This window comes from Dromaius novaehollandiae, chromosome 4 (genome assembly GCF_036370855.1).
Source record: "Dromaius novaehollandiae isolate bDroNov1 chromosome 4, bDroNov1.hap1, whole genome shotgun sequence".
In the NCBI taxonomy this organism is placed as follows: Eukaryota; Metazoa; Chordata; class Aves; order Casuariiformes; family Dromaiidae; genus Dromaius; species Dromaius novaehollandiae.
The window spans coordinates 57,871,277-57,886,216 of NC_088101.1; the positions used below are offsets into that span (position 1 = coordinate 57,871,277).

The following is a 14,940-nucleotide window of genomic DNA, read 5'->3' on the forward strand; positions in this document are numbered from 1 at the left end:
ACTTGATTCTGAGAAACACATGAAGTCCTTCATTTCTGTAGTGTTTGCTTTAAAGTTTACTGATTTCATTGGAATTATTTCTGCAGTCATATCCATTGACTTGTGTAAGAGCCGAGAATATTTAGCATCTTGCATTTTGGGATGCAAAGAGAGAAGGATCAGGCTCTGAAATGAGAGAAACAAATGCACTTCAGATTCTTAGTGACTTTTTCTTGCAGTCTTTTAAGTACTTTTAACTGTTTGTCTTGGATACCAAATCTAAGTAGCCAGTTCTGACACAGGATCTGGATATCAGAACATGTGAATGATTTTATTGATTTCTAGAAATGGAGTGCTTTGCTAAAGTAGAAATATTGACTCTTGAATTCTGATTCTGCATAATGAAAATGTCATTTATGTCACAGGTGATAAGTTTTTGTAGTTAGCTATTTATGTATTTTTCTTTGGCAGTTTAATGTGAAATTATCTCATTTGTTCTATAGAATTTCATATTACTCTTGATCCCTATAATGTTAGATACCAGATTTGTTTGGAAAATGATGGAAGACTAAAAATGCAATTAGTAAATACATTGTATAAGCTAAGTGAAAACAACTTTCTAATCAGTTTTGATGTTGAACCTAATTTCATGCCAGTGATGGTAGTCTTTTCTTTTCACTATTGAGTAGCTTGTCTGCTGATTGCTTTTTACAAAAATTTGGACAAAAGCTTCTCCATAACTTACTTTCCTTCTGCAATTTCTGGCAGATGTTCAAATAGTGCAGTTCTGTTACTTTATAATCCTTGGCCAGCTAATTTGGGGAATGTGATTTGTGAGGATGGACAGAGCAATCGTTATGCTGAAGAGCTTGTCTGAGTGAAGGAATAGTTTACTCCCACTGTCTCTTCAGGACACTAGATTTTTGGAAGGTAAAGGCAAAACAGTGTTGGGCCCTATTGAAGAGAGGGTAAGAAGGCTCATGAGGCACCTTGGTACACTGCACTGCTGCTGTTCTCAAAATAGCCCCCACACCCAGTGATGCACCATGAAAGACAATGCGCTGCAGCACGGCTCTCCTGCTTGCTCTGCTGCTGCACTCAGCCACGAATACCTTTGTGGGAAAAAATGAATCTTGTGAAGCAAGTCTGCATACTGTATGGCTTGTTGTAGACCCTGAGGTCATTTGTTTGATCCAAACATAAGCTTTCTTCCTGAGTTTCCCTCTCTCTTCAGAAGCTGAGATAAGATTTTCCTGGAATATTTTGCAGACCGTCTGGATCATTGGGTAGCAGCTGCCATATTTCTTGTGGTATTAACACTGGGAGTTCCACTGGATTTGGCACTTGCAGAAACAAAACAAATCTTTCCTTCTTAGAAGCTGTAATATTTTGTGATTTTGGGGTACCTGAAAGAAGGTGGTTGTTAAATGGAATGCGTATTTTAAGTTTATATGCCTTTTCTTACTATAAATAGTTCATTCATATTCTTTTTTTTCAAAATCATGCATAACCTGACCAAACAAGCAAACAAAGCCTTCCTACTGAAATTTTATAATCAATAAGTGTCTACTTTAAGAAATGCCTAATTGAACTATAATGTTCAGCCAGTATAGAGATCAAATTCTTGCGGGTATCTTAGTATCACTTTTTCACATGTTTAACATAATGTGCTCAAAAAAAAATTATGAAGTATGAAATAAATAATACCTGTAAAATACTATTCCGCAAATGCTTTCTGTTTGCATAGTTTCTAAATGAAGTGTGTTACTTCTGGGGAGGTTACTTTTTATCTCTTCAACCTTCAAAATTATATGAATCTTTTAGAGTACTGAGTAAAAAAAAAAAAAAAAAAAAAAAAGAAAGAAAGAAAAAAAAGCTGTATCTGAATTCAGAGTTAGAAAATGGTTGGTATTGGCCTCATCCAAGCTCATTCATGGTGGCATATAGTGAAACAACGTTCTCTTAAACTCTCAGTCATGTGGAATGAAATATTGAATTTTGGACTGTGATGGTAATAGATTTTGTATTAGAGAAGGTGGGAGGGCAGAAGAGATGGTTAGAAGAGGAGAAGGTTAAGAGCACCTTATTGAGCAAATGAAACCTTTAATATACTCTAATGAAGAGCTTGTTTGTTCCTTCAAAGTCATGTTTTTATTTTTTTCTTCGCTCACAGGCAAACATACAAATGTCTACCACAAGACTAAAGTGTGATATGTTATGTTCTTTACCATAAGCACCCATAAAATGAGCTCCATTGCAGACAGGTATGTTAACAGACAGTGAGATTTGGGGAGGAATTACAGTTGGATGTTTTCTTTAGTAATTTTATTCTTATGATTAGTATACACAGAACAGTAATTCATGTGAAAACTAAGAGGAGTGAGTTTTGGGCTACTTCTGACAAAGCTGCTGTGGCAGTTGTTAGATGCATTGTTTTGCAGTCATTGGAAGTAGTAGCTCTTTCTCTTTGAGATGAATCTTAAAATGTATTACTTGTTTTGAGCCATGGAACAGCACCTGTTTAATTCAAGTTAATTTTTAAAGTTTACTTTTTTACTACTTTAATATTTGATTAAGGGAAACAAATACTTCTAAATGATTACTGATGCTGCATATGACAGTGAAGTGGCCTGATAACCTATTTCAATGGAAAATTAATAGCTGGAGACTTGGTTTCTATTACAGTCTGTGACCTGGCCTTTTTTAGCAGCTTAGGTGAACCTCTTATATGCTTTGTATGTCCTTAATGCTTATATGCTTATATGTCCTTAATATGCTTTGTGTTATCATTTTGGAGAATTCAGAAAAAATAAACTTACGTCAAACTTGCGGAAGGCTGAACCCCTTCTGAGTAAATAACAACAAAAGCAAATGAAGGGCGAAACTCTTAAAATGCGTGTCTGATTTCTCATTTTTTAATACAGCTGTGTTGAATTTCACTGCAATTTTGGTTTTTTGAATATATGAATTCCGTTTGAAAACTTTAGCTTTATGTAAAACATACAAAATAATTGCTTCCTGACAACACTAGTTATTGTCTTGTACAATTGCTTGATGGTTTGTCAGTTGTAAATCAGAGATGAGGTAAGCTTTTTAGAAAGACAGTTATTTGCCTGAAGGAAAGGAAGACATTAGGATGAAAAATTAAGAATGGACACAAAGAAGCTAGCAAGAGGACAATGCTAAACAGACTGGAAGCAGATAGAGAAGTCAGAGAAATAAAATATGGAAGTCTGCTATATAATAATTTTGGAAACCAGAAGAACAGTTTTGTATTGTCTTTTAAAATAAAAGGAAACAAAAGTGATACAAGAAGTACACTGAGGCATCTTGAGAGGATGAAAGGAAAACATGTTCTCATTTTGATATTTTAAGACCTCTTTAGCAATACAGAGAGGACAGTTGTCAAGTTGAGGAAGCATTTTATGATATTTGGTTAGGAATCAAATATAATGAATAATTATTATTACTGTTTTAATATGAATTGTATATTTATAAAATTACATAGTTGGAGGAAGTATAGCATATTCCTCAGCTTTCCATTCTGAGTACCTCCGTACTTAAGAAAAATGTACTTTTTCACTATGAATATTTCTGATAATGAAAGCTGGAAATGAGTAAAATTAGTAAATTGTTTATGTCCTTTCTTATGCTTTCAAAAGGATAAGGTAATGCAAATAATCAAGAAGACAGAAAAATAAAATTGTTTGCATAGGATTATGAGTTCTCATTAGAAATACAGTCTTGAAGATAATCTGGGTTGTGTCAGAAATGACAGTACTTTGAAAATCTAAGTTTTTTTTGCTTTTTTTTCCCCGTCTGTTCGTTAAACATCCTACAAAGGAGAACTTATAGCAGACTTGGTTCAGGTTGCTGGTGATGGACCTTGGAAGACATCACAATAAAACAAGTGTTTCTGTTTTTTGATGTATTGGAGATGATGTCTTTTCTCTGTTTTTTTTTTCCCCTCATTGTTATTGCCTCTACAAGAGAGAAATTTTATACTCTAACATTATTTCTTTCTGTTTTTTCAGGAATGATGGAAGCATTTTTGATGGGCTGGTGGAAGAAGATGACAAAGATAAAGCAAAAAGGTAAGTTTTTAAGCTATCTAATACAAAGATGTGTGCTCTACTTACACAGCTCGATTACCAGGGAAATTTCTAAAGAGAATAAGAATGTGATTCTTAATAAATAACCATCTTATTCATCAGCATTTGTTTTACTGTTATACTTCAGGTATCTTGTGTATTTATAACTGTAGTTCAATTGTGTTTATTTTTGTCAAAGCATGCTTTATTCTAAAGGCTCAGATGTGCCCCTCCATCAGAACAAAGAGGCAGTTCTTCAGAAATGGTCACTATGACTTAGAGTAGGTATTTCTGTGACAATTCTCAGAGCAGATTCTTAAAGTGCAGTTTGCATCAGGAACCTGTCAGCGGTATGCCACTTATTATAAGAAGGAGTCATAGTTGTTATAAAATATGTTCTCTTTTCTTTTTCAGAGTGTCTAGAAACAAGTCTGAAAAGAAACGTAGAGATCAATTTAATGTACTTATCAAAGAGCTGGGTTCCATGCTTCCAGGTAATGCCCGGAAGATGGATAAATCCACTGTACTGCAGAAGAGCATTGACTTTTTACGGAAGCACAAAGGTAATTCTTTGTAACAAGAAAGAATTTTTGAATTTGTAATTTTTATGATATTCACTTAGTGCGCAGAAACATTAACAAATTTGAAACTGCTCTATTTCAGGATATCAAAAAATTTAAAGAGTTTCTGAAGAAAGATATTTTAAAGATCAATATTTAGGTAGCAGAGATAAAACTATATCTTCAGAAAATATTTTACAAAAGTCAGTAATGTGTTTTTTTGTTTGTGTTTTTTTTTAAGGTTTCTTTTCTATTTTTCTATTTTTGGTTTTGAAACAAGTCTGTTTCATAATGTGTAGCACTTACTTTTGAAATAGCCTTGAAGTTTTTTGATCCGGACAGGTAGAGCCCTGGAGAAAACAGTTGCTTCATAAGGCACAAGTTCTCAAAGTTTTGCTTCACAAGAAATGCCCGCTTGTCCGTTTCAGTGGATGTGCTTGCTGGAGGTGCTTACTCTGATATTTAGATAATACACTGTGTTTTGAACAGTTGGTCTGTCTCTCCCAAGTTTCATAGAAAGCTAGATAAATCACAGAAAAGGCCAATCCAAGAGAACTTATTCTCCCTCTCCTCTTCCTGGTGTCTCCACAACTGGCTGTTTTAACAAAGGTGAGAAGGCAGCAAGAGTTACTGGGCTAGGTAGTTTGACAGAGCAGGGTGGCATGCAGTGGGAATGTAGACTTGAAGCACAGGCATCTCTTTTCTAACGCTACGGCGTTGGAAAGAATCAGAAAACCTATAAGTGCTTTCTGTAAGCATTTAAGTAGCGGGGGGTTTTTTGTTTGTTTGTTTTTATCACATCACGTGAAATGTCAAAACCAAGAACTTCTCTGAACCTCTCTCCTGTGTTTTTATTTCTCTGGTTGCTTGCATTAGCTGATGGTGAGATATATCCAGCTATGTTGTACTGTTCATTAGATAGTCATTTGAGTTACTAAAAAATATATTTCCACCAAGCCTATGCTTTCTTATGGCTATTTGATATTTCTGTATGTGTAAAATCCCTATTCCTTCTCTTATACTTCTGTTCTTAATACGGCATCTTGTAGTTCACGCTGCCAGAAACGAGCTCAAAAGTTCCTTTTTGTCTCAAGAAAATGAGCTTTTTCTCTAGTTATTCCATTTCCCCAAGTAACTTCTGAGCACACATACTATCTAGAAAGCACAAAAGAAGCAGCTACTAGGTTGTGTGATAAAGTAAGGAAAGCTATTATAAATAGATACATACTTATCAACAGTGTGTTCATCAATTTAAGATATGTTATGCCACTTACTTTCCATACCCCAGTGCAGCTCTTGTATTAACGTTATTGTTAAAGCACCAGATACCTACTGAATGGTGCCATTAAAAGGGTAAATATAACAATTACAATTGGAGGAGGGGAATATTTTGTGCGAAAGTTTGTAGATTTTATTTGTCTTTTTAACAATTAAATATTGATTGTGCTGTTTAAATCCTTTGTGAAGCATTTGCCTCATAATGCGAAGAAAGGTAATATCAAGCCTCTTTTCTGTATGTGAATGAGTCTGTAGGTTCTAGGGCCTCTTTCAAAATTTCTCATAAATACAGTAAATTGAAAATGTTTGTTCTGTTTCAAAATTGCTTTATTTTGTATTCATTAGAATAAACTCATATCAGCAAGCAGCACCAGTCTTCCTCTCTTTCTTCCAAGAGCTTTGGGAGGTGTTGGTTTTTTTTTTTTTTTTTTTTTTTAAGATGGGGGAAAAAAAAAGAGGGGTGCTCTGGAGATGGATGGATGCCTTTTAAGGCCTGGAGCTTTTGTGTGAGATAGCAGCTCTGTGTGACTGTGTATTCCATACTAAGGTCTCCAAAGCCCTTGCTGCTAGTGCTGACTAGCATTGCTCTGCAGTGTTTTTGTATTGAAATAATTTGGGCAAAATTTTGGCAAAGGTTAGAAGCTTGCTTTGCCTCCTGAGGTGTCTGGATCTGTTGCAATAAAGCAAAGTGACTCTAGCAGGAGGAATGAAATGTTTGGTAATGATTGGCTGCTTTACTGTTGAAAATCCTACTGTGTTCAGCAACCAGGCTTTGATTTACTGTGTTGCTTCTGTTTTTTTCTGAACCATTTTGACATTGGCTAAGGTCGGTACACGGGCAGCAGATCCAGATGAACTGACCTGTGTGTTGGCCAAGCGTAGATTCTGTTTCTCATTGTAAGAAGAAGAAGAAGAAAAAAAAAAAAAAGAACGGGCTAAGCACACTGAAATTACATTACTGAGCTTCTCACTTGGTAATACTGCCTGTTACCTTTCTTTGAATTTGTATACAAGACATTTGTGTTTAAAAAAAAAATGCTGAAGAATTAGCTGCTTATAATTACAACCAGTAAATTCATATTCATACACACCACAGATAGATGCTTACAGATCTTGCCTAAACTGGCCATTTCTATTGAGGAGGCTCAGTATTAATGTGGAACCCTTTGATCTGAAAACTGGATGAGCTTAATGCGTAAGTTTGGTTGTGCTCCTGTGTCCTGTATCTAGCTCAGGACGTAACCTCAGTGTCATTCATGTTCAAATGCAACATTCAGCCATAATTTTTAAGAGTTTCTCTGAAGTTATGCAAGTGAAACAAATTCTTTCCAGGTTGCTGTCACTCTGTTTTCCAGTATCTTACTAAATGGTCTGATTACAGGAAGGGTAAAGGAATGTTCATACTTGTTGGTGACATAACTTGGTGTGGTTGTTTAAAGACACAAACTTCAGCTTTTCTTTACTGCAAGTCTTTTCTACTGCAGAAACCAAACTGATTCTTTTGATTGTAAAGTAGGATTGTTACATGGACCAGAATGAGCCAGTGAACTAGACTTCTGGTTCTAAAATGGAGATTGTCTGCATCCTGTGAACTGAATGCCTTAAGCTCCTTGAACTTTGCTTCTGCTCTGGTGGCAGAGCATTTCATTTCTGTGCCCTTTGACTTCCCATTTATTGTTCAATATATTTGTTCTGACTGAAAATTTAGGTCTGGGGTTATACATAGATTTTTTTCTTCTTCTCTTACTGCTTTGTGATACCCTTTCAAAGCAGATAGCAAAGTGTTAATCAAGTTATGTCTTCTGTGAGATCTGATAATTGGTGATTCTAGCCCTTCTTATTTGATGATCCTTTTTTCTTTTGCTTGGAATTCTCTACTTGTTGCCAGTTTCTTGCACAATGTAACTGTTGTTTTACTGTTCTTTTAGTTATGTCTGAGTTCTATGGTAAAGTTTTCCCCTTTTGGTTTGGGAAACAGTTCTGAACTGTTCTAGCCCTTTGTGTATTTAACTCAATTCCAGGTTTTCTGGGCTCCTTCAGCCATCTGAATTAACAAATCAGCTTACAACCTTTGTATAGATTTCCTTTTGAAAATCAAAAGCCTTAGAGACATACTTCTATTCTTTCTTTCATTTCACGTAAATGTTTGATTTATGATTACCTCTTCAAGGTTGTTTTTACAACCAGTGCTTCTGTCATATCCTTGTTACTCATCTAAACTGAACTAGTAATCAGGTTTGTTTCATGTTGATTCAGTTAGCATTTGAAAAAGAAGTATCAGAGTTCAGAGCCTGGGCCCAGACACCTGGGCCCTATTTTTGCTTAGCAGCATTTGTTTCTCACCTAGGCATGGGAAGTTAATCTCTTTATTTCTCTAAAGTGTTACAGGAACCCATGCTCATATCAAAATTTATCTCTGTGTCCAAATCAGACTCCCCGTAGTTCCACAGTGGGAATCTCTCATACTGTCCTGCTCTTAAGAGTCTTTTTTCTAAACCCTCTTTTTATGTAACCTTATTTCTTTATAGATTTCAGAAAAGGGTGGGAAGAAGAGGAAGGACAGTGACAATTTTTAGTACAAAGGTTAGAATGCCCAGCCTTGGCCAAGATACTGGGGCTTTAAGAGTTTCAAATCCCTGATCAGTTGAGGTCATCTTGTTTTACAAGTCTTTGAAAACAACACTCTTTTAATTAATTAATTTAACAGCTTTTAATTATAGTGTCAGAGAAAAGAATGTATTCTCTGGATTGACAAAATCTACTGCTTACTACACCGTTCAAATTGTCATTAACTTCAATATTACCTTGGCATCTGATAAGACCATATCACAAGCTGGTAGAAGGAACGAGAAGACAAATCTCATTATGATATAGTAGAGAGAATATTTATCTCCTTCTTAAGGAACATTATATCTAATGAATGAACAATGGAGGAGACTGGGGAACCTTTTGCTTTTTCCTACTGTTTTGTGTGTAACTTAGTATTGGAAAAAATAATAGCCTTTTAGAGTGTGAATCCTTATATTGTATGTATGTTTGATTATAGAAATTACTGCACAATCAGATGCCAGTGAAATTCGGCAGGACTGGAAACCAACATTCCTTAGTAATGAAGAGTTCACACAGTTAATGTTAGAGGTATGTTACTTCTGTTTTTCTGAAAGTGGATTATTTTCTCGTAGGGATTGATTCCATGATGAAATCTTTATTTAATGGAATATCTTTTCACTTCCGTATCTTAATTGCATGCTTTCATGAAGGTGAGCAACCTAATTTTCTAGGTATACAGAGTAACATGTAATAGCACTTTTCTTTTAAGTGCATTTTCAATGAAATAAAACATTATAACAGAGCAAGTCCAAATATGTATGTACTTACCACTTGCCAAAGCAAAATTGATATTTTAAATTATCACTGTAAGGAGAGTACTTGTCAGAAGAAAAATTGTTATGCTTACACAAAAATATTAACTATGAAAATGGTTCGACATGTCCACTGCAACTTCCGAACAAAAAAATGTTTAATTTCTTTGCATGTTACGCTTTCCAAAAGTCGTGCATATGGGTATCACTTTGCTAAAGAAGATTACATGAATTGTTGGGTTACTATTAAAAATAAACTTTCAGTTTTAGCTATTGGTTCCTTGTAAATGAGAAAAAGTGATTTGTACCTTATTATTAAAACAATTTAAAATAATAGCTAAATGAAAAATATTGAAGGAAATGGAAAGGCACTTTATTTTCATTCCAGAGTTAAACCTGTTCATTGAGGCAGATATTTAGAAAGTGAAAAGTTCCAATTTTCTATATTTAAAATAATCCGCTCTTTGGTGGATTTTATTTTTCCCCTCCCCAACAAGTTAGTGATATAGTTGTTTCTGCTATAGGAGGTGCTTTGTAGCTATTTTTGGTGTTTCTCAAGACCTTTCACAAAATCTACATCCATAGTTAGTGGCTATGAAGTCTGAACAAGGTAATATAAGATCAAGATGTTTCTCCAAAGACGCGTGAGCTTTAAAATTCCCCATTTAGAAATATGGTTCTATCACACTTTTATGTTTGGTAGTGTTCAACTAAAACATAGCCCCGTTATTTTCAGTGGAAATAGGTTTAAGCAGAACATAAAGCAGTCAGAACTGAATCTTACTTTAAGTTTCTTCTGTGAGATTGGGACTGCTGAGGTTTTAAATATTGAAATTGGTTCTTCCCTTCTCATAGTTTTCCTACCTCTTGTTGCTTTTGCCTCTAGCTAATTTTCTTGTATTTTCTGGTATTTAAAAAGACAATGGAAAAAAAAACAATGGGCAGGGTGGGACATGGGAGAAACAGTGGCTTAGATGTGTATGGACTGAAGTCTTGCTTCTGAAACCACAGTTTATTTAAGAACATAACAGAATGGAAATTATAATGCTGATAGTGTAGAAACAAGACTCAGAATTTTTAATAGCAAAAGGTATTCTCATTTTTATAATAAACTAGTATTAAGTTGGTCTGAATTTCTTTCTGTGTTGAATATAGCTTAACTGCCCATTATGTTTAATTTCAGGCTCTTGATGGTTTTTTTTTAGCAATTATGACAGATGGAAGTATAATATATGTGTCTGAAAGTGTAACTCCCTTACTTGAACATTTGCCAGTAAGTATGAACTGCTTTCATTAACACATGAATTTGTCCACAAGTGATGTTCTGCTACAAGTACCAGTAATCTTCAGCCTTTTTGGCATTATAGCACAGATGTATGCTTTGTTCTAAAGCTTCTGTTTTTCACTCAGGACAATTTCTTGCTATTGGTCTGTCTCCTGTATTAAACTTTTCCTTTGGAAACATAGAATGCAGTCAGTGCTCTGTGAAGGCTTATGAAGTACTAGACTAGAGTCAGTATCTCTCTTTAATGTAACTGAAATAACTGAGAGCTGACTGTAAAAGTCACTTTAGATGTCACATTTCGTATTGCCTCTATATGAGTCAGCAATTAATTGCTGAAGAGCAGTATACTTTTGCCAATGTTGCTATTTTTTAGACTAGATGTATGCTTTGTATTTATATCACATTTCACTAATCCATAATCTTGGTGATGTTGCTTACTGGTATATTTAACATTCTAGTCCATTATTTAAAGTTACTTTCAAACAATGTTATTCTGAAATGAGGCAAATTAGTACTCTAAAATGTCAACAATTGACAAGGGGAACACTGAGATGTTTTCTTGGAGAGGGACAAATTATTATTAAAGGCTAGTCGTTTTACTGTGGCAAGAGTATTTCATGAATTTTGGAGTGACATATTTGAACAATGATTGAATGTATGAATGATACCAGTTTGAGAATTTTGAAAAATGTACAAGTGATGTGATTAAAAAAAAAAAATTACCCAAGTCTGAGGCACAGTTGTCCTTTGCTTTTAAATGTGATTGATGTATTTTAAACAAATAATTTATGATCGTTCTTTTCTGAATATTTAATCAAATGTGTTTATGCACATAAAAAGCATGTGATAATTGTTCAGTTGTTCAATTGTATTGCATTCATCAGTATTGTTGCCAGTTTTGTGTACGTAGTTGCAGAACTGGTTATAAAATGTATTCCTAAAATAAATTCTAATTGTATGTAATTAATGGCAACATAGTTACCTATATGATATAGAGGATGGGCTGTTTTTTGTTCCAAAACACTTTTTCAATGTTTTGGACACCACTGACAGGTTAGAATGCTCTAAAACAACACTGTGTAATTTCTAATTCAAATGCTCCTTTACTTGGAATTGTTTTATCCCTTGGAGGTTAATACAAGCTCCAGTGTACTTCAGTGTGTATGTATATCTGCTGGATCATGGACATTACTTATGAAATGGTTCATAGTGTCAACATTCAGACAAATCAAGATGAGATTTTTTTTTTCTTGCAGAATATTCATGTGTATCCCAGTAGGTGCATTTGCTGAGTCAGTAATGTTTTATAGCTCTGCTTCTGACCTGTGGATTTTTTTTTTTTTTTTTTTTGCATTAAAGTAGAGAGCTTTGTGACATTGTATGGCTTGCATAATTATATTTATTCTGTCTTTTTCTTTCAGTCTGATCTTGTGGATCAGAGTATATTCAATTTTATCCCAGAGGGGGAACATTCAGAAATTTATAAAATATTGTCTTCTCATCTGCTGGAAAGTGATTCATTGACACCAGAGTACCTAAAATGTAAGTAGTAGTGCTAAAAACAGTCTGCTCTTTATCATGGGTTTTCAGTTCTTTCTTCTAGTACTATTTAAGCAGAAATAAATGGGTGAGGCCTACAGAATGAAACATGCGGCTTGAATGGAAGCACATTTTGTGTTCTTTTTTTCTGAAGAGTGAAATATTCATCCTGTATTGTGTTTCACTCCATGAGTTTCATATATATTAGAAATACTCATCTATATAACTTCTATTTATACAGTTCTAGCAGTTGGCAAGAAAAAAAAAACATACTAGGCTACTGGGTATTGGAGTGTGTTTCAGTAAATTTATGTTTAGGGCAGCTGTTTCTGGATTCCTTCTTTAAAATAGCTCTCTGCAGCATTAGCATTCAGCCCCTTCATGCACAAATTCTAAAGGAATTTTCCTTTCCTTTAGGTTAGTCAATACCAAGCTAATAAAAAGCAGAGGCTGTAGCCATTTGTAGCAATCAATAAAATATGCAACTTAATTGTTACTACTTTCCATTTCACATTGTCTATGTGCTTCATCAAGCACACAGCCTTTTAATTTTGTTTGTTCTTTTCTCAGCAAAAAATCAGCTAGAATTCTGTTGCCACATGCTGCGAGGAACGATAGATCCAAAAGAGCAACCTACATATGAATATGTAAAATTTATAGGAAATTTCAAGTGTTTAAATAATGGTAAGTAGTTTAACCACATTAAAGTGATATATACGGGCAGCTTCAAAGCTAAGAAGACTTGGGACCATTGTGCAAACTTAATGAAATACTGAAATCTGTCTTTCAAAGTACGAACCTGAAATGGGGACATCACTTGTATGTTCTTTTAATGAAAAAGAAGGAAGAACTGCATATCGGGTGTTATATGTCTGCACCTTTGAATGCAAAATGTAGTAATTATATTTCATGCTTTCAATTAAAGAAAATTAGTATCTTGTAAAACATTTTCGAGAGCATAAGAGAAATTTAAGCCAACACTTTAAAATTAGCAGCCTGAGTTCAGGTAAATATGTTTACATGTCACATATTTAAGCATGTGACTGTAACTTGAGGATAAGTGGTACTGAACATTCCTGCAGTGAGCTGGGAATTAAAATGTAGGTCCGCCTCTGACACCCCCCCCCACACACACACACACATGCACACACACTTCAGTTCTGTGCTTTCAGTGATAGGAATTACTATTTAGATGAGTGGATGGGCCATTATAGAATTTCAGTTTTCCACACGGAGTTCCTTCTCCCTTCCGCTGAAGTTACTTGTATTCATTATTTCCACCTTTGTAGTAGCTATGATTTGTTTGGCCAGCCTGTGCTGATTAGTTACTTGAGAGGCGTGTTTATTGGTCAGCCAGACAAAAGGGCTGTGTAGTGTGGTTAATAATCACCCTTCTTATAGATCACCCACTAAAATATTATTAAAGACAGTGTCTGGTAAATAGACCAACGTTTTTCCATGTAACATCAGTATTTTTCCAACAGAATGGGGAGAGGTTGGGTGTTGGTGCCAAATGCAAATATCTAATGCTGTAGGAAGGATAGGAAGCAACAGAATCGAGACAGCCAAACGTGGTGCCAGTTTGGGAAAGAGGTGGCGATGTTTGGAAACTAGAAGCTTGTCAGTTGCAATTCAATATCTGGAAATATTCCAGAACAAATACTTAAATGGTATGTAAGCTTCAGGAAACTAATGAGGAGTTGAATAACAGCCATTGTGGATTTTTCAGGTGCAAATAGCATCAAATTAATTCACTTCCCTATACCAGTGGGTAACATGCTGTGTGGCTAAGAGGAGAAAGCACAAATAAATGATGTACTTCAATAAAGCTTTTGACAATTATCATACTATGTTTTCACAAAAATGTAAGGGAAGCACATGTTAACTGAAATTACTAGAGAGTAGCTGCAGAACTGGTTGCAAAAGTTACCGGTATTCACTGTCAAAATGGAGTTTTTAATAGACTACTTCTGCATCTGTTTTTAATCAGTATTTTTATTCATATTCTGAATAGTTGAATGTAGTTCACAGATCATGCCATGATGCAAAAAGCTGTAAGTATGCTAAAGAACAGAAAGAGAATTCAACCTGAAATTTACAAAATGAATTGTTTTGGGGGCAAAAAAACAGAGCTATTGAGTAAGAACAAATGCAAGAACTACAGTTAGGAAAAACCAACTACACAAGCAGGGGAAAAAAAGCTTACAGTCAGGTAGGTAGCAGTCCTACAGAAAAAGGAGTTACTGTGGAATGCAGGCTGAACATGAGTAACCAATACTCACCAAATAGTTATGAAAATGAAAACAACTTTCTAAAATGTGGTCTAAGACATGTGAAATAATACCTCTGCACTTCTTAGCACCAGTATGTCCTCATCTGGGACCAGCAAAGTTTTTTGACACTATACATCAGGAGGAAGTAAAGCAGTTGGAGAGAGTTTGGAGAAGAGTAATGAAAGCAGTCAGAAATTTAAAAAATTTAACTTAAAAGGTAACACAGACTCTGAAGAGCAGAGGAGTGAGAAGAGATAAGATAAAACAAAGAGGAAGGAAAATACCGCTTTTCTCTATCTGATGGAAAAAGCAAGGAGGAGCTGTAAGCTTAAATTGCATAAAGAAACTTCAGTCTATGTGGTAGAAGTTCAAATTCAGAGTTGAACTAGAGCCAGTTAGACTTTGAAGAGCATGAGAGAGTTTTGGTGTCCTCATCATTAGAGTTTCTTAAAGATGTACAGAATGGATATCTGCTGGGAACAAAAGATACAGTTGATCTGCTCTGAGCCCTAGTCCATCCTTTGCCCCTGTGATTCCTTCCAGCTCTGTGATTCAATAGGTGGGATTTGTTTG

The 14,940-nt window shown here is 35.0% G+C and overlaps 1 protein-coding gene across 6 annotated transcripts in view; it reads left to right on the top strand.

Annotated features, from left to right (window-relative positions):
• Positions 1 to 14,940, top strand: part of CLOCK (clock circadian regulator) — a 66,641-nt gene that overhangs the window by 29,224 nt on the left and 22,477 nt on the right. For all 6 annotated transcript variants that reach the window (XM_064511140.1, XM_064511139.1, XM_064511142.1 and 3 more), the window contains 7 exons: positions 2,153 to 2,243; positions 4,014 to 4,073; positions 4,485 to 4,633; positions 8,955 to 9,046; positions 10,454 to 10,543; positions 11,977 to 12,097; positions 12,665 to 12,778. In XM_064511140.1, coding sequence (XP_064367210.1) covers positions 2,197 to 2,243; positions 4,014 to 4,073; positions 4,485 to 4,633; positions 8,955 to 9,046; positions 10,454 to 10,543; positions 11,977 to 12,097; positions 12,665 to 12,778 — 673 coding nt within the window. In that variant the 5' untranslated portion in view covers positions 2,153 to 2,196. The remainder of the gene's footprint in view (positions 1 to 2,152; positions 2,244 to 4,013; positions 4,074 to 4,484; positions 4,634 to 8,954; positions 9,047 to 10,453; positions 10,544 to 11,976; positions 12,098 to 12,664; positions 12,779 to 14,940) is intronic.